Source organism: Bos indicus x Bos taurus, chromosome 27 (assembly GCF_003369695.1).
Source record: "Bos indicus x Bos taurus breed Angus x Brahman F1 hybrid chromosome 27, Bos_hybrid_MaternalHap_v2.0, whole genome shotgun sequence".
NCBI classification, from domain to species: Eukaryota; Metazoa; Chordata; class Mammalia; order Artiodactyla; family Bovidae; genus Bos; species Bos indicus x Bos taurus.
The window spans coordinates 38,125,519-38,151,551 of NC_040102.1; the positions used below are offsets into that span (position 1 = coordinate 38,125,519).

Here is a 26,033-nt window from a genome sequence, read left to right on the forward strand (position 1 = left end):
GTCCTTCGAGTCCTGTAGGTCCCAGCCTCAGATGCCTTGGTGGCAGTTGTTGCCTACATCTGACAGCCGCGAGTGTTACCTGTCCACTTCTGGCAGTCTGAAGCAGGGTTTGAACACAAGGACAAAAGAATATTTTCATTTCACGAGAGCAGAAAGGCAGAAATAAAACTGGAAAATAGGAAAATGCAAATCGCATAAAATTAAGCATGAATGTAATGAGTTTTATTAATACAGCTGAGTTTTACGTAGTAGAAGTGAATCAGATCTATTTATTGCCTATTTCAGTGATTTCTTGATAGCCAGAACGTGTGCTGTAGGAAGTGGTGGTCTTGCAAAATAGTACCTCAGAAACCTGTAGTGCTATTTAGGAAAAACAAGGCTGAGATGAGCACTTTTTTCTTCTTTTTTTTTGCAAACGAGGTCGGACAGACTCTCACAGAAGCAGCGGCCCCTCCGAGTAAGCCAGCACGGCTGTCCTTTCTCCCCGCAGTCCGAGGGCCGTCTGGCTTCCGAAGAGTTAAGCTGGAGCTCTGTGAGGTCACGAGTGACTTCACTGGCTCCGGACTTTTGAAGCGGTCTTGGAGGGAGAGGGGAGGCAGGGCGAGGGGAAGTGACTCCCTCGGCTTCTTCACGTTCCCAGCGCAGCCCTGAGGGAGCAGTGTCCTCCCGGGAGCATGTCTCCGCGGAGTCGGGGGGCTGCAGCCCGCACTCCCAGAGGAAGCAGCTGGAGGCGGGCGCTGGAGAGCCCTGGCCCGTGATGAGGGTCTGCTGAACAGACGGGCCGAGGATGCCCTTCGCGCCCCTGACAACATCGCGGAGGCTGTGTGCTGGTGGAGGAGGTAACTGGGATCCGCTTTATGTTCTTTGTCTGGTCCCAGGCAGTGCTGGCTTCCGTGCGGCTGTTCGGGTCAGTTCAGTCGCTGGGTCAGTGTGTGACTGTGGCTAACGGAAAACTCCCTGGATCTCCAACTGTTTTGCTTCAAGTGGAAAACATTGTAAGAAGTCTTAGAAACTTAGGAAAATGAGAATCCCTGGGTATTGTTTTGTAAACCAGGACGACTGAAGCGCCCAGGGTGTGTTCCTGTGGGACTCTGGCGCTTGGGCAGTGAGGGGCTCCCTTGATGGGCCCTGCTGCCCTTTGGGGCCACAGGCATTGCTCTGCGCCCCCGCCCCCAGGGCGATGCCAGCCACCTCCTGCTCCACTTCAGGTGCCTGGAGGTCAGCAGCTTGAGGTTTTGTCATCCAGACGGCCGCACCAGGCGGCCACACTTATTTCTGGGGTATCAGTGCTCTGAAGGGAAGTTGGCTGTGCTGTTAGTGTAGAAACACGATCTGAGAATTCGGCGTTGGTTTTGAAACTTCAAAGGCCAGTCAGTTATCTATAGAAGAAAGTGTAAAGGGAGTTTTTTTTTCTGGAGCTGAGGGAACTCCAGCGCCACAGTTCTCTCTGGGAAGGTCTCTGTTCATGTTAGGGGCTTCCCTGGTAGCTCAGAAGGAAGAGCTGCCAGTCTTCCCTGAGACCCGGGTTCGATCCTTGGGTCAGGAAGATTCCCTGAAAGAGGACATGGCCACCCACTCCAGTGTTCTTGCCTGGAGAATCCATGGACGGAGGAGCCTTGGCGGGCTGCCGTCCATAGCGTCGCAGAGTCGGACGCGCCCGGGCAACTAAGCACTTGCCCCCGTGCAGGTTCAGGCCAGGGCACGTGCGGGACGCCGTAGGGTCAGACGGTGGACAAAGGCCGAAGTCAGTGTGTGGACGTAATTCCATTTTTGAGGTGCTTGAAGTTGAGCGTTCAAGGACACCCCCAAAGCCGGTGAGAACCCCAGTGCTTGGATGGCTGGGGTAATCAGCTGAGTATGACAGGTGTGTTGGTGAGTGTATATGGCATAAGCTGGTATTTCTTGCTTTGAGTACAGGTAAGTTTTAAATTTTAAGTTCGTATTTCCAACATCATGTCATTTATCTTACATAGCCTATCAGCATAAAATTTTTGCCTCTTTCTAAGTGGATATTTGGGGCTTCCCTGGTAGCTCGGCTGCTAAAGAATCCACCTGCAATGCAGAAGACCCTGGTTCTTTTCCTGGGTTGGGAAGTTCCTGTGGAGAAGAGATGGGCTACCCACTCCAGTATTCTTGGGCTTCCCCAAGTGGACATATCTCCAAGGTTTCATAACTTTGATAATAAAGGAGAAAGAGAATGCTTGATAAAAAGGACGTGAAGCATATTTTGTGGAAAGCATCTGAGCTCAATGGCTATGAGCCTGGACTGAGGTTTAAGTTTTGCCTCCTTGTCTTACCGGCTGAGCTCTAGTGAACTGCGCAGACGCGTTTGAATCTCAGTCTCTTCCTGTGTGTGGTTGGGATGATGACGGTACTGACCGAGGTGCGTGGGTGGTGGTTGTGACTGTTAATGGAGGTGCAGTGTGTGGGAGCATTTAACAGCATTTCTCCCGCATTAATAAAAAGCTCAGCAAGTGTGAATAAAGCATGGCTGTCATTATGTGGAAGTTATTCTTCCTAACATCAGCACATGAGAGGACTTGGCCTTGCAGACTGGTGGTCATGCATGTGGGGCGGTGGTTTGCTCACACAGGAAGCGTCAGGACTTCGCTGTGCTGGCTTCCAGGCAGCTCCTCTGCAGCGCCTGCCCCTGCCCCTACCCACTCGCTCCCACCAGACACCTCCCATGAAGCCTTTGGTGGAAGGAAGACTGAGGGGGAAAGATGGGGAGCGAGCACAAAACCATCAACCCTTGGTGAACACGTCTTCGTGCTCACGTCCTTGCAGAGAGTGTATGTTTCATTGTGTTAGGACATGGAGAACAGAGCTGCACACACAGGGGCCCGTGCCCCCCACTGGGGTGCAGCTGAGACATTGTCGGGACCTGGCCGCTCCTTCTGGCTCTCTCCACAGGTCAGGTCACGCGTGGCCTGCAGCTCTGCCTGCTCTTCCAGGGCTTTCCTGTGTTCCCGGGCTGGCCCGTTCTCTCTTTATGCTCCAGGAGTTAGTAGCTGTGCAGTTGTGTGAAGCCTCTTAGCTTGTATTTCCTGGGCTGTAATTTGTGGATGATATCTTTTTTCCATGGTTATTGAAGAGATTAAATGAGAGAAAATATGTGAAAATGCCTAGCAATTTTTTGGCTCCTTTAAAAATTACTTTTTTTTTTAATGTTACTATGAGTTAAAAAATTCTTAAAATTCATAAATGAGTCTCTTTTCCCCATTTTGCTTTTATAAAGATTTCATGTCTAGATTACTTTTTCTAAAGCTTTAGTAATTTAAAAGTGTCAGTTTCCATTTGCCTCCGTGATTTTCCAGTGCCATCTACTATCCTTATAGCTTTTAAACTTCATTTTGAACTTGTTTTCAAAATTATTAAAGGAATATGTGCTGATGGCAATAATTTACACTGAAGTCCCTTTGGTCCCACTTTGCTGAGGGGACCTTCTGATGGTTCCGAGTGGATTCTTGCAAGGCATGGTCTGTGCAGCTCTGTGGGGACTGATTTTAAGCTGCCTTGCAGTGTGAAAGGACAAAGGACAAAAAGTTCTGTGGGATTCTCTGGCTCCCTGAGGCGCACGTCCTGTCTCCAGCTCTGTCGCTCAGCCCTGGCGTGTTTGGAAGTCCCTTGAAGGGCACCCACCTGCACAGCTGGGTTATGCCACCAGAGCTGAGTCAGGTGACGGGGCCGGCTCTGGCCACACCGTGGTTCCTGCCCTCAGGTCAGAGTTCCTGAGGGAGAGCGAGCCACGAGGGCGCTCTCAGCAGAGGCCGGGCTGACCCTGCTCCAGAAACGCCCCGTCCTGAAATTCTAGGGGAGGCAGAGCCCGTACTGGGTTCCAGTGGGGATGTCAGAGATCCAGCGGGAACGTTTGTGACTGTGTAGCTGGCCTGAGGGTGTGGTTCAGTCCCCTGGTCTACCTCGGGGTTTGGCTTTTTGTCATTAGTGACGTCGGGTGGAGGGGGTGTACGAGAGGAAGGTGTGGGCCCGGTTGCTGTGGCGGCTGCTCACCAGCTGTGGGCCCTGCAGAGCGTCTTTGGTCCCCAGTTTCTTTACTCGGAAGATGAGACTGTTGTGGGGGTGAAGGGAAACAACGCAGGAGAAAGTGCTAGGGGGCCTGCAGGTTGCTCCGAGGATGACTGACGTCCCTCCCGTGTTTGGTGGGCGCCCTTGACCTCCCCCATCGTCTGTGAGCAGCGTGTGTTCCCCAGCCCCTCAGAGGTCCCAGAGTGCCTGCAGCCTGTCTTCAGAAGCGGGGCGGGCAGCAGAGTGGCCGTGCTCAGAATGCACTTCCCCCAGCCGCTCCCTTTTGTTGGTTCAGCTGGTGCTCCGTGGAGCCCTGCCTGTCAGCCAGGGGAGCCGGGACTGAGGCCCAAAGCCCGAGCATCTCTGCCGGCCCAGCCTGTGCTGGTCCCGAGACCCAGTCGCTTCCTCTCTTGCTCGTCCGTTTCCTCATCTGTAAGACATTTGTACTTGACGTGGAAATGATGACTCTCTTTCTTTTTCTGTCATTTCTCCACCTTGCTGTATCCACCATCCACTGAACGATTTCTGCTTCCTCTTTTAAACAACTTAAGACAGTTATCTTCAAGAAGGTAGGTAAGTAATGAGGCTGAACACCAAGCTGAGGGATGCTGTGTTGACTCTGAGTCCTAAGTGAGGAAAGGGTGACCGGGGGTGTTCAGGGTAAGTATCAAATTGCCCCACCCACAGCCGCTGACCTTGACATTGCTTTATTTGGTATTCATCCAGCCTTGGTCACCTTTACTTATGGCTTCCCTGTCTCAGGCCTGTTGTTAATGGGAGCTGTGAGTACCTGAAGGGGTGAGAAAAAGGATGCTGGCAGCTGAAATGGACATTCTCCCCCCCGAGAAGACCTAGAGAGAATGTTCCTGGAGCAGCAGGCAGTCATCCCGGCCGGGCGGGGAGAGGCCTGTGGCCAGGCTGTGTGGGAGACGTTCACATCCTGTGGTTTAGTTCTCCTTGCTGTTCATCCCTCCTGGTTTCCTAGGTCCTTTGTCTAAATATTGCTGAAGAAAGGAGAGGAGAGGAGAGGGGAAGAGAAGAGAGGAGAGGAGCACAGCTACCACGTGTGGACACTTTAGTCCGGCTTTCCCAGGACAAGACTGTGGTTCCGGGTGACGGGATGACAGGGAAACATTTGTATTTCTTTCGTATTTTGCTGCTTAAAAGGTAAACAAAAACGACAGTTAAAGACTGTCTCTGCAGCTTACAAATCAGAAGGCTCAGGCCTGGCTGGGCAGTGGAGACGGTCGCTGACCACTGGAACATGTGTCTCTAGTCAGTCCCTTGGGGGACTCCTCAGGTGAGCTGGCTCTTAGAGGTTCGTGATATGTTCTCTGGTTGAAACAGTTCACCCAGAGGATTCCAGCACTCCTGGCTCCCAAGGCAGTGGTCGATGTGAGGAACACGGATTTGCGTGTGATTGGTGCAAAGATCTGAGTGTGTGACCGTGATGGAGGAACCACCTCTGGGCCCTTCCAGTTACGGTGTGAGGAAGGATCCTGTTGCTCAAGGCCTAACCTGCTCGCCGAATTCCGCAGCGCGGGGCCTCAGATGCTGACCTGGCGTCAGCTTTGTGACAAGCAGGTCAGTGTCTGTCCAGGTGTCAGGTGATTCAGTGCCGCCTCAAGATCCTAGGTGGGCACGTGGCCCACAGGTGTAGCAGGCAATCCGGAGTCAGCCGGAGGAGGAAGTGGGTGGAGGGTGGGCTTTGCCTTGGATTTTCTGGCGTCTTGACCTTGAGGAGCCAGGTCAAGGTCTAGGGTGTGGTAAGCAGTCCAGGGTGTGGTCCCCTCCTTGGCTTCGACTTTGCGGTCACCATGGAAATTACAGAGCTGAGCATTTTCCGAAGCTTGAAAATGAGGGAACTCAAGTCTCCACCTGGAACACGACCAAAGAACTCCAGTTGCCGCATTTACCGTAGCGACAAGCCGCCGAGGCCGCGGCCCCAGCTTCCCTGTGGGCTTCTGTCCTCCGGGCTCCGCAGGATGAGCAGGGTGGACTTCCCAGCCCCGTGCTGGGAAAGCCACCTCTTCTTTTCAAAGGAAAGCGACATTTTTGCTAACAAACTGTTTCAATTTGTACAACACACACACACACGCATACGCACACACACGCGCGTGCACACACTTGCTGCCATGTGCCCTGCTGCTCCTCCTGGGAGCACCCTCCGCCACCCCCCGCCCTGGGTCAGTAGAGCCCTGCCTGTGGCTCTGGCTCTTCTCGGGACCCTGAGGTCCATCTGCCGGAGCTGCACAGGGTGTGGTGAGGATCGGGACCCACCCAGGGCTGGCTGGTGTGGAAGCAGTGTTTATCTTGTGTTGCACTCAGCTTTAGGAAAACAACTGAGGACACAGCAGTCTGCGTGTGACCAAGTTACACCAACTTGGTTAAGGACGAGTGGCGCTGTGAAGGAAGGGACAGGGCTCAGGGGTCTTTCTTCTTGCAGTACTGCATGCTGTGTGGCCAGGAGGGTCCCTCCTGTGCTCGGAGGCCATTCCGCTCACATGCTGTCCTCTCCCTCTGCCTCAGGGCTGCTCCACTCGTCACAGACCTTTCCCCGCATATTTCTCCAGCCCCTGTTCCATCTTGCTGAGCAACTGATGGACAAGGCCTTTGAGTGATTGTTTTGCCATGGCCGTTGTGTGTGTGAGGCCAGCGTGACTCTGACCAGCCTGGGGAGACCTCCTGACCTGTCCGTGGAGGGAGGCCTCTGCAGTTGTCCCACATCTGACGCTGATCCTGGGGCCTTAAGAAGAGCATCATGCTGGGAGGTGGGAGACGTGGGCTCTGGCCCTAGTTCTGTTTACATTCACAGTCTTAACCTCATTCCGCGGCCTTTATTTACTCTTTGGGAAAATGAGATTAAAGTAATTCACAAAGTGTATTTTCAACTCCAAAAATTCATTACTTGGCTCTATGTTAAAGTGTTAGTTGCTAAGTTGTGTCTGACTCTTTGCAGCCCCATGGGCTCCTCTGTCCATGGAATTCGCCAGGCAAGAATACCGGAGTAGGTAGCCATTCCCTTCTCCAGGGGATCTTCCCGATCCAGAATTGAACCCAGGTCTCCTGCGTTGCAGGCAGATTCTTTACCAGCTGAGCCACCAGGGAAGCCTTGGCTCTATGAAATCATACTAATTCTGGCTCCTTAGGTTAGCTCTCTGTGACCAGTTAGGATCTTCTATATAAGAGCAGATTGAAAAGCAATTAGGAGCCTGGAGTTGGAGCAGGTAGAGGAGCTCCCGGGTTGAGCAGCCATGGGTGCCGCTGGCTGGATGGAGGCTGGATGGAGGCAGGTGGCTTGAGAGAACCGGTTTCATTCTCCCACTGTCTGCCTTGGGCTGTTTCCACAGCCTGACATCCTGCCCTGTAATTCTGTGGAGGCAGTAACCACTGGTTACCCTTCCTCAGCCTGAGTTGACTGAGAAGAAGCACTTACTTTGAAACCCAAATACGCCTCTTCCAGGAAGGCGAATGCACAGATGGCAGCAGACTATAATTCTTTTCTTGGCTGCATAAGTGACTGAAGCTTGCGTCTCCTCCAGCCCTCATCAGAGGGTCCTTGTTTCTCACCGGAACGCAGAAGTGGGAGCCCCAGCAGCTGGAGTGAAACCAGGGTGGAGGAGGTGCGCGTCCACGGGCCCCTCTCCTGACTCAGCGTTCGGCGTGTGAAAACAGGGTGGAGGAGGTCCGCGTCCACGGGCCCCTCTCCTGACTTAGCGTCCAGCGTGTGTCTGTGTGTGTGTGTGTTGCAGGCCTGTACGCAGGGCCACGTTCCCGCCCTTTGGAGCTGAAGCGGCGTGTAGGGGGCTGTCCTGAGACTGGGCTTTCTGGTGCCTGTGACTCGCTCTGTGACTCTGGGCATGTCCCTTATTCCTTTCTGAGCTGACCTCATGTTTCAAATGAGGGAGTTGGGCTAGCAGGGTAGTATTTAGGGCTTGTTCCAGAGCCAGTGTGTGCCAGGAACTTGAGATGCCCCTCTTCATCCACAGGGTGTGGGAGAGGGGCAGTGGAGAGAGGCAGCGGAGAGGGGCAGCTGAGCGGGGCAGGAGGGAGCAGCCAGCCTGTGCAGATGCCCCACGTCTAGCCTGGAACCCAAGCGGGCAGGAGCTGCCTCCTGACTTTTGTGCAGCACAAAGTCCCAGTTACCGCAGAGCGCCTTACAGTGGACAGTGCCTCTGGTCAGTGTGATGGTTTGGGCATCTATTTATCTAGGCGTCATAGCCTGAGGTACCCTGTTAGGAGCTGAGCCGCCCAGGAACAGGAGAGGCCTCCCAGTCTGAATGGTTCCTTCACGGCCATGGCGCCTTTGAACTCTCTGTCCCTTCACAAGGAGTGTCTCTGTCCAGGGGTGGCAGAGCCTTCTGCCCATCCCTCTCGTCTTGTTTCTTTGTTTTTCCTGCGACAGAAGCCTCAGGGGCTCTCACCGCCCGGCCCTTGTTAAGTGTCTGTTCACATTCAGGTTGAAGACCTGCTAGTGCCTTTGAACCTTGAAGGGAGGTTTAGCAGGAACATCTGTGCTCCTCCAGGGGACCTCCTATTCGATCTGTAAGCCAGCGCATGCATTGAATGGCTTATTGAGAATATTTTCTGCTCACTAGGGGATCTGAAAAATTTCCCGTCCATATCCATTCAGTTCTGCAGGGCATCCTTAGAGATGCTGAACTGCCATGTTTAAAATACATCCCAGCTTGGTGAGGGATCCAGCTCTTCCCATTCTGGAGAGGCTTTTACTGAGGCTCATCCCACTGACTTCAGTGAAGGGGTTACAGCTGCTTTTAGTCATCTGTGCTGTTGGGCAACAGAGATATAAAGGATTTCTTTATATACGTTTATCTCATTGAAAACGATAGTTTCAGTATTTTCTCCTGTCACACTTTTAGACAAGGAGATAGTTTGATTTCACCCGAGTTCGTGCCTTCCGACGTTTCCTGGCTGATGTAGCGATGAGACCTCAGAACTTGCACCTGTGGGAAATGCAGGGAGAGGGTCCAGGGAGTCCGGGGAGAGGAGCCCCCTGCCCACCCCACGGACACATCTGGCAGGGAGCCGATGTGGGGATTCCAGAGCCTGTCCTTGGAGCGCTTGTCCCCTGAAAACCTGTCCTGTGAGCCCGTAAGTGGTGGCTGAGGAGAGAGCTGCCACACTGCTCGCGTCACTGCCTGTGGGACCATGAACAGGACTGCATCAGTGGTGTGTCTGCCCGAGGACATGGCGACAGTCCTGGCTCATTCCTACCTGTTGGCCTTTCCTCTCCTGTCCTCGTCAGGATAATGTCTGTCTACATGTGGACTGCATCACTGACTCAATGGACATGAGTCTGAGCAAACTCCGGGAGATCGTGAAGAACAGGGAAGCCTGGTACGCTGCAGTTCATGGGGTCGCAGAGTCAGACGTGACTTAGCCACTGAACAGCAACACCAAGAGGTGCCAAGCTTCTAGAAGTACTATAACCTCCAGTCAGAATGGTATTAGTGGAATGCGCTATTTACTCTTGAGAAGATGTTCTAATTTACTAAATCCCATATTTTTATCTCATGCTTTTTTTTCCCTTTTGAACAAACTTACCCACAAGTTAAAACTTTATTTAAAAACAACAAGGTTTTAGAAAATCTAGGCTAGTTTGTGAACTCGTATGACACACTTTGAGACTCCCATGGCTGTACATTCTTAGATTTGAGTGCAAAGTTTTCCCCACCAATTTGGAATGAACTGGGCATTGTAGCTGGTTCTGTATGAAACAGTTGTTTCGGATCCCGACTGTAACAACGTCATTTTCTTTATACCCAAAGTAAATGCTGTTCAGGCTAGATTATTTTGGAATTCGACTGCTCTATTCTCCTGATTAAAATCTTCTGTTGCAAAGGAGCTCTGCTAGTTTCCCTTATAAGTTACTGTTTTTGTGCGTCTAACTTTTCTAGTAATAAATCTTATTTTTCCATGAGAAAGCAGCCCGTGCTATTTAAGGTGGAGTAGGGGTTGTGGTTGAAATTGCAAACACATCCAGCGTTCTGTTTTGGTTTTCTAACTTCAGAGTGTCTTTTCAGTGGAAGTGATCCAGTCTCAGTCGTTACTATCTTCAGCCAAGATAAAGTATACTTTAAGTTGTTTACATGCAAGGCCCTGGAGCAGAGGGAGAAAAAGCGCTAGAGCCCCAGGGAGTCTTTAGTGGAGTTTTCAAGTTTCTGAGGGAAGACAGAAGTGTATCCACTTTAAATTTTTTGTGTGGGCATGAAAAAGAATAGGGGAGAGATGGACATGCAGGAAATTCCACCCACCCTAGAAGCCTCATGGGCCGGATGTAGGGCCATTCCTTCACTTTCTCTGACATCTCCAGATTTCGAGAATAATTATTTGTATTGTTTTCCCCTGTGCAGATCAGCTTAACTCTTAGATGATTATGGATAACTTATATGATTTAAAGTGTATTAATGCAAGTCTTAGGGCTTCCCTGGTGGCTCGGATGGTAAAGACTCTGCCTGCAATGCAGGAGACCCAGGCTCGATCCCTGGGTCAGGAAGGTCTCCTGGAGAAGGAAATGGCTACCCGCTCCAATAGTCTTGCCTAGAAAATCCCATGGAAAGAGGAGCCTGGTGTCCAGGGGGTTGCAAAGAATTGGACACAACTGAGCGACTAACAGTGCAAGTCTTACTGTGATTATATTCACATTTGTAATCCCATCAAGCTAGCTACTGGACCCCTTTTAGGGCCAGAACTACCTCTGCGGTAGGTAGGTAGCATTGTGTATAGAGTTAAAAGCCTGGTTCTTTACCTGAGGACTTGTCTTAAGAGCCTAACCCGACCATTTCCTGACAGTGTTACCTTGGGCAAAAAGCCCTCCTTTCTGTCCTTTATGCGGAGGTCACAGCAATACTAACTTCCTAGAGGCATTATTAGGGTCAGTTCAGATGATGTTTTGAAGCGCTTGACACAGTGCCCGGAGCTAGGAGGTGTGCCGGAGATGTCGGCCACTGCCAGCGCCTTTGCCGTCACCTCCCTGCCAGGCCCCTCCACAGCGGGCGCACGCCGTCGCCTCCCTGCCAGGCCCCTCCACAGCGGGCGCACGCCTCTGCTGTAGCGTGCCTTTCACATGAACCCCATCAAGCCCAGAGCTCAGCTCAGCAACAAGCGGCAGTGCTCCATGCCCACCCCTTTCCTGCTTTTCTGCACCTTCTACCCTTTTTTGGCATCTTTCTGTCTGGTGGCTCAGTCAGTAAAGAGTCTGCCTGCAATGTGGGAGACCCGGCTTCAACCCCTGGGTCGGGAAGATCCCCTGGAGAAGGAAATGGCAACCCACTCCAGTATTCTTGCCTGGAGAATCACCATGGGTGGAGGAGCCTGGTGGGCTACAGTCCATGGAGTCACAAAGAGTCAGACACAACTGAGTGACTAACACTTTCTGTCAGGGGTGCTAGGTGAGCATGGAGGTTATATTTTAAAGCTGTTATTAGAGGAGGAAAAAGAACTACAGATCCCGAATACAGAATCTCTGCAGTTTCCTTCCAGGACGAAGAAACTTAAAAATGTCTCTTTATTGTACAAAGAGAAGAAAAAAGAAATTCAAAGAATGTCTGAGTCTCTTCCTCAGATTTTTCAGTATGGGGATTCTGATTCTTCATCCTGAAAGTTGGCTTATAGAAAATTAACTTTTAATAATGGATTCCTATGGGACTTCCCTTGTGGCATAGTGGTAAAGAATCTGCCCACCAATGTAGGAGACACAGGAGATGCGGGTTCGAACCCTGGGTTGGGAAGTTCCCCTGGAAAAGGAAATGGCACCCCACTGCAGTATTCTTGCCTGGAGAATCCCATGGACAGAGGAGGCTGGCAGGCTACGGTCCACGGGGTTACAGAGAGTCGGACATGCCTGAGAACACACACGAGCATAATCCTTCTGATGATTTTGCAGTTTAGCAACAACTATGGCAGAGATAGAGTCTTCTAGAGAGACGCATCGACATGGGAAAGCCAACCTGCAAACAGCATCTCCTGATAAAACAGACTAACAGGAGGATTTACGGGTCTCTGCTCAAGTGCAGCCCGTGCCTGGCCCCACGCTTCCTGGCAGAGGGGTCCGTAGAGGAAGGCTGCTCTGCCTTCGCGCCGTACCAGCCTTTCTTTAGTGCGTGGCCTCTCCTCTGACGTGTGCTACATCTAGAAGCATTGCGGAAGAGTGCCCACGGACTGAAGAGTAGCAGTCTGTGTGTAAGTAAACCGTGCCATTTGTGTGAGCTCTGACCCACTCCAGTGTTCTTGCCTGGAGAATCCCAGGGACAGCGGAGCCTGGTGGGCTGCCATCTATGGGGTCGCACAGAGTCGGACACGACTGAAGCGACTTAGCAGCAGCAGCAACCTCATCTTAGCCAAGGAAACGGCTTAGCCTTTGACTGTTACTTTAAAAATTTGGTGACATACAAAATTTTAATCAAATCAGATAAATACTTCAACACCATATTGTTTGTCTATTTAAGAAATCTTAATAGAAATTCTGTATGTAACCTAACAAACTACATGCTTATACATGTATATACATACAAAAGTACATGTATATACACATATACATATTTGGCTTTGAATGAATTTCTAAATGGAGATAAAGTCAAACCTCTCATTTAAATAAATAAATATATATATACACACACACAATGTAATCCGGGCTTCCTTTGTAGCTCAGTTGGTAAAGAATCTGCCTGCAATGCAGGAGACCAGGGTTCAATTCCTGGGTTGGGGAGATCCCCTGGAGAAGGAAATGGCAACCCACTCCAGTAATTCTTGCCTGGAGAATCCCATGGACAGGCTACAGTCCATGGGGTCGCGAGAGTGGGACATGACTTAGGGACTAAACCACCAATCTCATCTTTAAAGAAAATGAAACCAAATACCCAGATGGCTGTGAAAAAGAACCGACAAAGTTTTTTCCACTTAAGCAGCATTTTTATGTCAAAAATAAACTACCTCTGCTAGATGGCCTCTAAGCAGTCTCTGCAGCCCAGAGGGATTACAGAAAGGTCTGTGCCTTTGGAAGCACATGGCCTGGAGCGGGTTGGGTTCAACGGGATTCACACAGTGATGCTGCAGAGTAGCCGAGGTTTAGGTCCAGGGAGCCCTGGTTGTGGGCTAAACACTAACTGGGTGATCCTCGGTCTGCCGACTCAAGACTCTGTGTGCGTCAGCAGTGGACTCCAGGTACTTCCCCCTTTTTAGAGCCTAAGAACTCTTTTAAAATTAATTTTAATTGGAGGCTAATTACTTTACAATAATGTGGTGGTTTTCACCATACACGGGTGTACATGTGTCCCCCTGTCCCGAACCCCCCTCCCACCTCCCTCCCCATCCCATCCCTTTGGGTCGTTCCAGTGCACCAGCTTTGAATGCCCTGCTTCATGCATCGAACTTGCACTGGTCATCTGTTTCACATACGGTAATATACATCAGTTCAGTAGCTCAGTTGTGTCTGAGTCTTTGAGACCCCATGGACTGCAGCACGCCAGGCCTCCCTGTCCATCACCAACTCCCGGAGTTTGCCCAAACTCATGTCCATTGAGTCGGTGATGCCATCCAACCTTCTCATCCTCTGTCATCCCCTTCTCCTCCTGCCCTCAATCTTTCCCAGCATCAGGGTCTTTTCAAATGAGTCAGCTCTTCACATCAGGTGGCCAAAGTATTGGAGTTTCAGCTTCAGCATCAGTCCTTCCAATGAGTATTCAGGAGTGATTTCCTTTAGGATGGGCTTTTTGGATCTCCTTACTGTCCAAGGGACTCTCAAGAGTCTTCTCCAACACCACAGTTCTAAAGCATGAATTCTTCGGTGCTCAGCTTTCTTTATAGTCCAACTCTCACATCCATACATGACTACTGGGAAAACCATAGCCTTGACTAGATGGACCTTTGTTGGCAAAGTAATGTCTCCACTTTTTAATATGCTGTCTAGGTTGGTCATAACTTTCTTCCAAGGAGTGAGTAAGATACATGTTTCAACGCTATTCTCTCAATTTTAAGTTCTGGCTAAACTGGGAGAAGGAAGGTGAAGTCCGTCAGGTTTTTGGAAAGAGCAGGGGAGGAGCCCTGTGCTGCCCTTCTGCTCCTGTGACAAGTGGGTAGGTTTCTTTATCAGGTCTACCTCTTCTGCCCCTGTATTGGTCTCGGGTCCTCTGCCCACAAATGGAGTAGGTTCTCATTAAACCAAAGAAAGGACAGGTACCGCTCGTTTTAAGCTTTTAGATTCATTCTTTACCCTCCTACACTGAATCAGGCAGGGCTTTCCCCCTGGTGCTGCGGTTCATTTTGGTAGATGGCCTGCCCTGCTCTTTCTGAGACTTCCTGAGAAGAGCAGCAGGCAAGGGTCTCTCAAAAAACACAAAGAATCATGGCCTTCTTCATAGTTGAGTCATCCAGGCATGACTGGTTGATACCAGCTGCCTGGATGGAACCCAGAAGAGCCCACCCATTCAGCAGCGTCCTTTCTCCCACGCAGTTCAGATGACGCCTGTACTGCCTCTCTTCCTCACACCTGGGATCCAGGGAACTCTTTGTCTTTATGGCAAATAAGGACAGTTTCTCCATGCTGGTGGGTGTTAAGACTCATGTGTTTGTGTGTGTGTGTATGTGTGTGTGTAAGTAAATAGACTTCATTTTTTCTGAACTAAGATTACAAAGAACTCTCAGTTTTATCACATGGTTGAAACTAGACCTGCTTTGTCAGAGTTTGACTGGGGGTGACACTGAGCTCTGCTCTGGGTGTCCCAGCATCCCAAGGGGCTGCTGTAGTGGACTCTCCTCACTAAGAACACCCCATTTCCATGTGAGCGTGCACACACACAGGTACCAACAAGTAGGCCATCCAGCTAGCGTGCGCCCTACCTGGCTGCCTTGGGCACGGCCAGGGGCTCACCAGGCCATTCAGGTAGTAGACCTGATTTTTATCCGACAGAAATCAAGAGACTTATTTTACTTTCTGTTCCCTTGTTAGGGTCTTCACCGTTGCTTTCTAAATGTCACACAGTAATCTAGTGACTTTATCAGGTCTAGTAGAGTGCTGTGGACTTTTAGAGGTAGAAGGGATATTCATCTCCCCTTCCCCCGCTCCTGCAGGGTTGTGCAGATGAATGATCATACTGAAGCTGAGGGAGTGAGAGGTACTTGCCCCAAGCCTCACAGTTAATGATGAGAGCCAAACAAGATCGCACCTCTCTTGGCTTCCACATGTACCCGAGCCCCTCACATCTGACCGCTGTTGGTGAGTGTGTGTGCTCACATCTGACCGCTGTTGGTGAGTGTGTGTGCAGCAGTGCGCTGGGTCACAGGTACCCCGGGGGGATGGAGCAGTGTGGTCCCCGGGGTGGCCTATGGAGCCAGGCCGCCTGGACACACACCCCAGCTCTGCCATTCTGCTCGCCCGTGCCCCAGCCGCCCTGTCTGACAAGGGGACGTATTAATGATCCCTGCTTCGTAGGGTTGTCATGAAGATCAAGTGCACCGATGCGTGTAAACGTCTCAGAACCATGCCTGGAACACTGAAAGTGAATACATACTGACTGTCATTTTGGTCTGAATGATTTGAATGGCAGTGGAGAGGAATTCGCAGAGGCCATCATGGCCTAAACACAGAAATGTTTAGCTTAGCCTGGCAGACCAGCGGGGGATCATTTGGTTCGTTTAGCGGCAAAGTGTGCCCCCCGCTCCCCCTGCCCAGGTCAACCCTGGGAGCCATCGTGTTTGTCACAAGTGCGGTTACTCAGGAGCGATTGGGGAGCCTGTGGATTCGCTGTCAGCATGACCCTGCGGGGCGTTTTTCAGGCAGAAGGTGGTCCTCACCAAGTTCTTCTGGTCCATTCGCTTGGCGGTCACTTCCTTTGAAGTAATGCAGGTTGATTTGTTCACGATCCGGAGGACGAGGGGATCCACAGTAGGATTCTTCAGGGTCCGTGGGATGACAGGTTTCTGCTAAGCTCAAGCCCGTATTTTGTCCCTCAGTGTAATAATGTAAATTACGGTGTGGAGTTTAAGAGCATGTGGGCGGAGAGGGAGAAAAGTTTTATGGAAGGATGGCCCTGCATTGTCTGTCTGTGTGAATGATGTGGGGCTGAGATAACCACAAAGCATTGCTGATAACCCCCAGGTCTGCCAGTGCCCTGCCGCAGGCCGTGTCACGGGCGGGCTCCCCCGCGCTCCAGTCTCGCCTCGAGGAAGGTCCTCGGGGACAAGCCCAGTGGTACTTGGGGCGCAGCGTTGAGTCGCTTTACCGTGAGTGCCACCTCTGAAAGATGTGTTCCAAAACCACCGGAGCTGCGGAACCTCCTCAGGAAGCGGTTTTTCCCTCGGGGTGAGTCGCTGCAGACGCGAGCCTCCACGGCGGCCTCCTCCGGTGCTGGCCGGAGCCTCACACCCGCCTTGCCTTTCCGTGCCAAGTGGAGGCGCCACCTTTAAGGGCCCGGAGTTGTGTGAGGAGAAGCAGGCTCGGGGAGTGAGGCGAAGAGGTGATCTCTGAGAGAGGCCAGGGGACTCTGCCTTTTGACAGAGGCTCTTTAAAAAGGGAACCTCCGCTCTACTGCTTTTGGTCTTTTTTTTTTTTTCCCTCTCTTTTGTGCTTAAGAAAATATTTTCCCTTAGAAGTACAGTTAGACTTGTGTATAAAAGTTCAGTGGAGACGACGTATTTGGACTCGGGGTGTCTTTTCTGTTTATGCCCTGATAAAATAACTGTCAGAAACTGATGGATTAAGCTTCGGGATTTGTGTTTCTTCTCCTGGTGAGAAGGTTGTTGAGAGAGCTGAGCGCAGGAAGTGGTGTTTTGAGATTTAGTTCCCTTTTCAAGGACCTCTCCCTTCTGTTTGTTTTAAAGTGGGTTTTCAGTTTTCCATTTGTATGATAAGGCCATTTCCTCTGGGTCATTTGTAGAATATTCAGAGACAGATTGAAATTGCTGAAAAACAAACAGGGCCTAGAGTCAAAACATTTTTGAAATGCAGTGAACTGAAATAGGTTGTCAGCCACTGAAAGCTTATATTTGTTTTACTGAACATTATTATTAAAAAAAAAAAGTTGAACTTTTTTGGCTTGCACATAAAGTTTCCCCAAGTCTTTAGTTTAGTTTTTTTTTTTTTTTTAAAGAGGCCAGGGCACGTTTATTGAATAATGATGTTTAGACTGAATATCCAGAAGTGCTTATGGAGAACATAGGAACTGAGGAAGGGAGGGTCAGACCATTTCCTTTCCAGGAAATCCACACGTTCTCTCACTTGTTCAGAATGGTTTGACAGTGCAGACCTTTAGGTCATTTTCACACCCAGTGTTTTCAGTCATACCATGAAGTCGTAGCTCTACGTGACATCAGATCTAAAGCCCTAATATTACTTGCAAAAGATTGTTTTAGAAATGAAAGCCCTACTCAGGGCTGCAAGGCGATTCCAGGTGTGAGCTTTGTCAGATGGCATTACAGGATTAACTAGCTGGGCTATATGATTCATCTGAGACACGAGCCAACTTAAACCCATTCATAATTGTGCTCCTTATCAGAGAGACGGGAGAGCTGCGTCTAAACACGACAGGCACGGAGAACAGTCCTCTCTCGTGTCTCTCCCAGAGTGACTCTCCCAGCCTAGCAGCCGCCTGTCTAACCCATTCATAAGTGTGCTCCTTATCAGAGAGACGGGAGAGCTGCGTCTAAACACGACAGGCACGGAGAACAGTCCTCTCTCGTGTCTCTCCCAGAGTGACTCCCCCAGCCCAGCAGCCGCCTGTCTGCCCAGGCACAGCACAGTGTCTGCAGACGGAGCCAGTTGTGGATCTGACTGGGACAGAGAAGAGTCATCGCTGCTCTTAAGCAGCGTGGAGGATTACCTGAAAACCTCAGCGCTTCCCAGGCCCTTTTAGTCTCGTTTCATGTACTGTGTATGTCTGTTGTGGTCTTCTGCGAGTTAATAATAAGAGTCAGGAACAGCGACACTTTGATAAACCAACTAAGTGGTGTGACCTGAAAACCTTCACTGAATCCTAGTTACCTATGAAACGACACCCTTGGGACAGAGATGGAAGTCATAGTCAATTTCTTTTAGAGCCCATTCTGATTTTTATTGAAATTGCTTTATTCCTCTTCAGGTCTGTGTATGCATAGGTATGTGTATTTCACCTGGGTAATGTTTTAGGTGACATTTATGTAGAAACATTTGAGCAGTTTATTGAAATATGCTGTCATGGTGTTATAAGATGTTCCGAGAAAACTTGTCTTCCACAGAGCAGCGGTGTCTCGCTGGAGCGCTGGTTCCCGGTCCAGTGAGGGCCCAGGAACTAACTTGTGGCTGATTCAAGAGCGCCTCACGATTTCTAGCTTCTGCTTTCTGGATCTTGATTCTCGTGTGTTGCATGCTAGCCACTGGGCTTCTAAGATTGTATGCACTATCTGTGTCACTGCTGTCTGGGCCTCAGTTTTTGGTTTCCGAGCATCTTTCTTCATCCCCACCTGGTAGGTCTCTATTCTCTACCTTTCTCTCTTTCTAAATGTGTCGTTAAAAGCCTTAAGTCAGATCAAACCAAAAACTAAGAACTTGATTTGAAACTAAGAACTGGAGTTGACCCTTGAACAGTAATGGTTTTTTCCCACTGAATATGTACTGCAGCCCGAGATGTCCTGCAGTTGGCTGAATCCACAAATGTGGAACCATGGCTACGGAGGGCTGACTGTAAAGGTTATATGTGGATTTTTGACTGCTTAGAGGATTGGCACCGCTAACCTTCATGTTGTTCAAGGGTCAACTGTATATTAAAAAAATCCCATCCACTTAAAGAGGAGTCTGATTATAGAATGAAAATACATATTCATTAAAGACAATTTGAAAAGCACAAAGAAGTAAATAATCTAGGAATGATCACCTAGACGTCAGTTACTGTTGCCATTTTGGTATCTGCATTTTCAACCTGTGTGTGTGTGTGAAGGAGAGAGCGTGCAGGCACAGACATGGAATGTATCAGGTTTATTTAGAGGAGTGCCTCCCAAAGGCTGGAGCAGACACTACTGCTGGCACATGGAATAGTTTAGGAAATACGTGAATAAGCATGTTTTGGTAATGGTTCTATATTCTAGTATGTATTATAAAATGATAACACATCAGACTTGTGATTTTATGGTAACAGTGCCTCTGGACGACCTTCAGAAGCTGGGGATCCTCAGCCCCTCTTCAGCAAAACACCTCATTCATTAGGTGATTTTATCGGGTCTTCAGTATCCAGCACATCAGCAAACCGGTCAGCTCTGCCTTCAAAATATGTTCGCGATTCACCTCTGCCCCACTCCAAAAGCCGCCAGGAGTCAAGTGTCTCAGGTTACCATGGTTTATATCCTTCTAACCAGTGTTCCGGGTCAGTCTTCTGTCAGTCTGATGGTTTCCCATCTCGGAGTCCTTACACGGCCGGAAGCCCCTGCACAGTCTGCCTTGCCTCCGTGCCCCCACCCCCACCCGTCGTGCCCCTCTGCTCTGTCGCGCTGACCTCTGCCTATCTTCGAACACACCGAGCCTGCTCCCACCTCGAGCCCTTTGCCCCTGCTATTCTATCTCCCTGGATGCTCATCCCCAGGCACCCCACAGCCAGCCCCCAGCTTCAGGTCTTCAGAGGTGCCTTTTCAGCGTTTTGTTGTTGTTCAGTTACTCAGTCATGTCCTGCTCTTTGTGACCCAATGGACTTTGGCCACCTGATGCAAAGAACCAACTCATTTGAAAAGACCCTGATGCTGGCAAAGATTGAAGGCAGGAGGAGAAGGGGGTGACAGAGGATGAGATGGTTGGATGGCATCACCGACTCAATGGACATGCGTTTGAGTAAACTCCGGGAGTTGGTTCTGGACAGGGAGACTTGGCGTGCTGCAGTCCATGGGGTTGCAGAGTTGGACATGACTGAGCGACTGGCACCTGCCAGGCTTCCCTGTCCTTCACCATCTCCCAGAGCATGTTCAAACTGGTGTCCATTGTGTGAGAATAGCTCCTAGGCATACAGTAGGCACTCAGCAAAAACTTGTTAAAAGAGTAGCTGAAATCCTCTAGACCCAGGGATCGAACCCCCGTTTCTTATGTCTCCTGCATTGGTAGGTGGGTTCTTTACCACTAACACCATCTGCTGTGCTGCTGCTGCTAAGTCACTTCAGTCGTGTCCGACTCTGTGCGACCCCATAGACGGCAGCCCACCAGGCTCCCCCATCCCTGGGATCCTCCAGGCAAGAACACTGGAGTGGGTTGCCATTTCCTTCTCCAATGCAGGAAAGTGAAAAGTGAAAGTGAAGTAGCTCAGTCCTGTCTGACTCTTGGCGACCCCATGGACTGCAGCCCACCAGGCTCCTCCGTTCATGGGATTTTCCAGACAAGGGTACTGGAGTGGGGTGCCATTGCCTTCTCCAACACCACCTGGGAAGCCCTGAAATAAAGGTTATGGGCTGGTTTAATGAGCAATATTGAGTGAATCAGTACCTAGAGTACAGAGATATGCAAAAGTTGTGAAAGTGATGAATGAATAATGTTTGAGAAACACTGATTTAAATAGTGTTTGAGTCTGTTTAGTTTGTTTTATTATAGGTAGCACTGCAGTAAATATCCTTTAGTAACTTTCTTATATATATTTGTGATTATATCCTTACAATAAATAGCTAAAAGTTTATTTGCTGCTTCGTGGGATCTCTGTAATTTTGACTTTCTGAAGCTAGAAGTCTTACCAGTTTACACCCCTCTCCAACCTGTGAGTGCCTGTATTTCTTCCTAACCTTGCTGTGCACCATCTCAATGCCTTTTTGTCTTTGCCAGTTTGATAGCTGAGAAAACTGAGTGCCTGAACTGCTTCATTGTGAACTTCTATGTATGAGCATTTCCCCACATGTTTAATTTTGATCTTCTTCATTGTGACTTGCTTGCTCTTGTCTGCTTGGGCTCTCTCTGATTGCAGGGGATTGAAAACCTACATGTGCTGGTTTTCTTGAATGGATGTCACAGGCGCTCAAGTTCATGTCCAAGGACAGGCAGGCCTCAGAGACAAGAACGGGAGGGTCTGCTTCCTGGCATGTCCGCTCTCCTGCTTTTCCTTGCCCACTGGGTTTCCCTCTTCTCGAGGCCTCTTCCCTTCCATGACCGTATGTCCCACCTGGCTCTGGTTTGCTGTGTCCCTCAGTTGAGATGCCCACCATCCTCCAGGTGCCATGGGCACCTGAGGCCCCGGTTTCCAGGAGTGAGCAGGCGGTTGGCTCTGCTTCACTGGGTGGTCACTTCTGGTCCATCCAGCTGTGATTAGGATGGGAGGTTGAGGCCCTTGGGGCCTGCTCTGTCCAGGGGACAGGGACGAAGCAGCTTTTCTAGGAAGGATGTAGTGACTCGAATGTTCAGTAGCATGTCTTTTGACCATTTCTTCCTATGATGTGTTCATCTTTCTCTAAAGGGTACACAGAAGTCCATTACATATGAAGACTAGTTTTGTCTTTTGTCTCATGGGTGTTTTTCTCTCCAGTTACCATTTTAATTTTGTTTTATATTTTTGCCATGTAATTAAACCAGTCATTTAAATCATGATTTTTCGCTCCTGTAAAGTTTAGAAATATCTTCTCTATGGGGAAGCACGTATTTTCAGCTATACTTCCTTCTAGTTCTCTTTGGTTTTATTTTTTTATGTGCCCCTTGAATAACATTAAATTTTAAGGGAATTTGAGAGAGAAATGGCATCTTTGCCTAATTCATTCTAGGAAGATAGTGTTTATTTAGTATTAACTTCTTTCAGCAACAGTTTTATAGTTTGCTTTATTCTAGTTCTGAACATTTCTTAAGTTTATGCCTAGATACTTTATAAGTTTTATTCTTATTTTGAGTAGAATTTTTCTCAACATGCTTTCTAACTTGTCCTTCATAGTTTATTAAAGCTGTTGTTTTTATATTTTTGTTACTGACCACTTTACCAGTTCTAATAACTTTTTTACTGAATACTTTTGAGCCTTGTATGTAGACAGTTAGAACATCTGCAAAGAATTATTTTTGCTTTGTTCTGTCTCTTCATTTTTTTCTCATTTTATTGTGGTGGATCTTTTAGAAAGAGGAAGATGGTAATTATAATGGAATGCAGGGCCTGTCTCATACTGTTGTGATTGTTAGGAATAATTGTTCTGATTAGAATATTTGGGAACCTAGAGGTAAATGGAACTAGTGGAAAACTGGTCTTTACCCAAAATGTTATCTCTGCTGGTTCGTCTTGGAGCCTGAATGTTTCACTTGTTACTCCCTTTCTGACCAAACCATTGCCTCCAGAAAGTTCCTGTTAAAATGCCCATGTGATCCCTCCCATTAACACATTAAACTTGCTAATATAGCAAATCATCGACGTGGTTCTCTGATTTTCTGGTAATTGATACATACTAGTCATACTCTCGGAAAAGGCAATGGCATCCCACTCCAGTATTCTTGCCTGGAAAATCCCCTGGACGGAGGAGCCTGGTAGGCTGCAGTCCGTGGGGCTGCTAAGAGTCGGACACGTCTGAGTGACTTCACTTTCACTTTTCACTTTCATGCATTGGAGAAGGAAATGGCAACCCACTCCAGTATTCTTGCCTGGAGAATCCCAGGGACGGGGGAGCCTAGTGGGCTGCCGTCTATGGGGTTGCACAGAGTCGGACATGACTGAAGTGACTTAGCAGCAACAGCAGTCATACTCTTCCTGGAAAATCCCATGGACGGAGGAGCCTGGTGGGCTGCAGTCCATGGGGTCGCTAAGTCGGAGACAACTGAGCGTCACTTTCACTTTTACTTTCATGCATTGGAGAAGGAAATGGCAGCCCACTCCAGAGTTCTTGCCTGGAGAATCTCAGGGACGGAGGAGCCTGGTGGGCTGCCATCTTGGGGTTGCACAGAGTCGGACACTACTGAAGCGACTTAGCAGCAGCAGCAGCAGCAGCAGCAGCAGTCCACTATTATGGAAAACGAGAACTAGACCTTAAGCAGATGGGATAGGAAGTGTTTAGGTGATGATGGCAGCATGGGCCTTTGTGGTTAGCAGTTGCTTGCTTGTAGCTTCATCTTTTTTTGCTCTGTGTTCTGTGCCCCTCCCTCTTCTACCCCATGAACTCAGCCATGGTGAGCTTTGTTTTCTTTGATGTGTTGTACTCTGTTACTTTGGGCTTTCTTGTTCTTACCCCCCACACTTGGAATCCTTGTCCTCAGGGTCAACTTAAGTGTCACTTTCTCCAGGAGGCTGATTTCCTTAGAGGAGCTTATGGTCCTGCCATGTGCTCTGGATGTACCCTGTATTTTCTTTAAAATGACATTATTATAATTGCTTTTAAAAGTAATCTCTCAAAAATTGTTACAGCTATTCAACTATAACCTCAAATTGCAGTGCTAGAGAGCATGTCTCCCTTACTGATCATTGTGTCTGACACCTAAGTAATCGCTCAATAAATGCTTCTGAAATTAATGATGGACAGGGGAATGGAGGACAGTGAGCCAGGGTGAGACTGCAGGGAGCTGCCTTGATGAGCAGAAGTGGTAGCAGGAGTCAGAGGAGCTGGAAGGGAAGGTGCACGGTGTATGCCTGTGCCAGAAACGCTTAGTTTAATCTGGATCTGAACCTGTATAGAACTGAACGGAAGGCCTGCCTTCTGTTACTGAACTTGAATGGAGTTTTGAGGGATTTGAAAGGCAGTTTCATACATGGGTGAACCCTGTGTACCCTTGGACACAGAGAAAAATACAGCCCTATACTTTGTGGTTTTACCCTTTAATTTCTTTGCTTTCAGGGTTAAAGTAGTAGAGCCACTAGGAAATTTTTACAACATCCAAAGTGGCATACTGGCTCATAAAGTTTACAACCCCACCTACAATAAAGACCATGTTTAAAAAGCTAGAGTGAAAAAAGGCAGTAGGAGGAAGAAACAGGGGTCTGTACCAAAAAAATAGGACTGGGTGCTTTTCCACTGGCAAAAGAAAGTTTGCTTTTGTGAGCCTGGATAGTACCAGTGTATCAGAATATTCTCATTAGTAAATACAGAATCATCATACAGTTCCATTGTTTCTCAAGTTAGAATACACTTGCCTTCCTGTACTTCTATTTTTATATTATCATTCTGTTATAAATTATGAACTGTGAACTCAGAGCTGAATGTAAATAGAAGACCAAATATATATTTTTTTATTATTTTATCTCATGTATTCATACTATGTATTTCTGAGGAAAACTGCTCCTTGACGTATGTTAAAATGAGGGTTGAACTTTGGGTGTTAATTCTTGGGGTATTAAAAACAAACCTGTGGCAGTTGAGCTGATTTTACGTGAGATTACTACATGACTAATAAGTTAAGGTTGAGGTGCTAATTTTGGCAGATTGGGTTGTGCTGACCCTGTTTAAGTTTAGAGCAGTCTGGCCGTTTTTCATCCCCTTGAAGTCTTCCTCTGCCTCCCCGCCCAAGTACTCACACTCCTGCCATTTTCCTTGCTCCCTGAAAGGCGATGCTGGCCTCACGCGTTGAACAAACCCTGGCTCTTGCCCCTGTGCAGCTCGCTGTGCATCCCCTCTGCCGGGAGAGCCTTTCTGTCATCACTACCCGCCTGCACGCCTCCTTTTGGTTTAGGGTTGTGCGGGATGTAATCTACTACCTGCTGGAGCGCTGAGTGCTCTGTGATTTCTGTCTCGTTTGTAGTTGCCTCCACAGTTTGTCTGCACTAACCTAGACTTTAAAACCCTTGGTCTTGGGAGCTGTGTTTTGCTCCTCATTCTCTTTATATACATTTTACCTACGGAGAAGTCTGGGTGCTCAGTAACTGATTTCAGGGAAGGAACTTTGTAGGTGGTTAGGCATCTTTGTCCTCTCAAAGCCTCTGCTCTTTATTTATTTAATTGACGTATGGTTGGTTGACAGTGTTGTGTTAGCTTCTGGTGTATAATATACATTTGTATCCTTTCTCAGGTCATTTTCCATCATAGGTTATTACAGGATATGGAGTGTAGTTCCCGGTGCTATGCACTGGCCCTTACTGTTTATTTTATACACAGTAGTGTATATCTGCTAGCCCCAAGCTCCTAATTCATCTCTCCCACCTTTCCCTTTGGTTCTCTAGGTCTGTGAGCCTATTTCTGTTCTGTTAAATAAGTTCATTTTATCAGTTTTTAGATTCCACATAGAACTGATGAGATGACACATGTCTTTTTCTGACTGACTTCACTTAGTATAATTAACCTCTAGGTCCATCCATGTGGCTGCAAATGGCATCATTTCATCCTTTTTATGGCTGGATAGTGTTCCACTGTATACGTGTACCACGTCTACTGATGCACATTTAGGTGCGTCCATGTCTTGGTTGTTGTGAATAGAGCTGCTATGAACATCGGGCTGCATGTACGTTTTTGGATTATAGTTTTCTCTAAAAATGTGCCCAGGAGAAAGATTGCTGAATCATATGGTAACTCAGTTTTTGATTTTTTTCTTTTTTTTAGGAATCTCTTTACTGTTCTCTGTAGTGGCTGCACCAGTTTGCATTCCCACCAACAGCATTGGAGGCTTGCCATTTCTCCACATCCTCTATAGCATTTGTTATTTGTAGCCTTTTTGATGATGGCCATTCTGACTGGTGTGAGGTGATACTTCATTGTAGTTTTGATTTGCATTTCTCTAGTAATTAGCAATGTTGACCATCTTTTAATGTGCCTGTTGGCCATCTGTATCTCTTCTTTGGAGAAATGTCTATTTAGGTCTTCTGCCCATTTTTTTGACTGGGTTGCTTTTTTGATTTTGAGCTGTTATGATATGTTTATATATTTTGGAGATTAATCCATTGTTGGTTACATAATTTGCAAATATTTTCTCCATCATGTAGATTCTTTTTAATTTGTTGATGCTTTCCTTTGCTGTGCAAAAGCTTGTAGGTCTGATTAGGTGCTGTTTATTTTTGTTTTTATTTCTTTCTGTTGGGAGACTAACCTAAGAGAACGTTGGTATGATTTATGTCAGAGAATGTTTTGCCCATGTCCCCCTCTGGGCATTTTATTGTGTCATGTCTCAT

At 48.4% G+C, this 26,033-nt stretch overlaps 1 protein-coding gene across 7 annotated transcripts in view; it reads left to right on the top strand.

The window, feature by feature from the left end:
* PSD3 (pleckstrin and Sec7 domain containing 3) overlaps window positions 1–26,033 on the top strand; it is a 495,595-nt gene that overhangs the window by 190,214 nt on the left and 279,348 nt on the right. The window contains exon 1 of one of the 7 annotated variants that reach the window (XM_027529605.1): window positions 16,129–16,345. The exons of the other annotated variants lie outside the window; for them this stretch is intronic. Within the exon in view, the coding sequence (XP_027385406.1) occupies window positions 16,287–16,345 (59 nt within the window). The 5' untranslated portion in view covers window positions 16,129–16,286. Of the gene's footprint in view, window positions 1–16,128; window positions 16,346–26,033 lie in introns of those variants that run through there. 7 annotated transcript variants of the gene reach the window in all.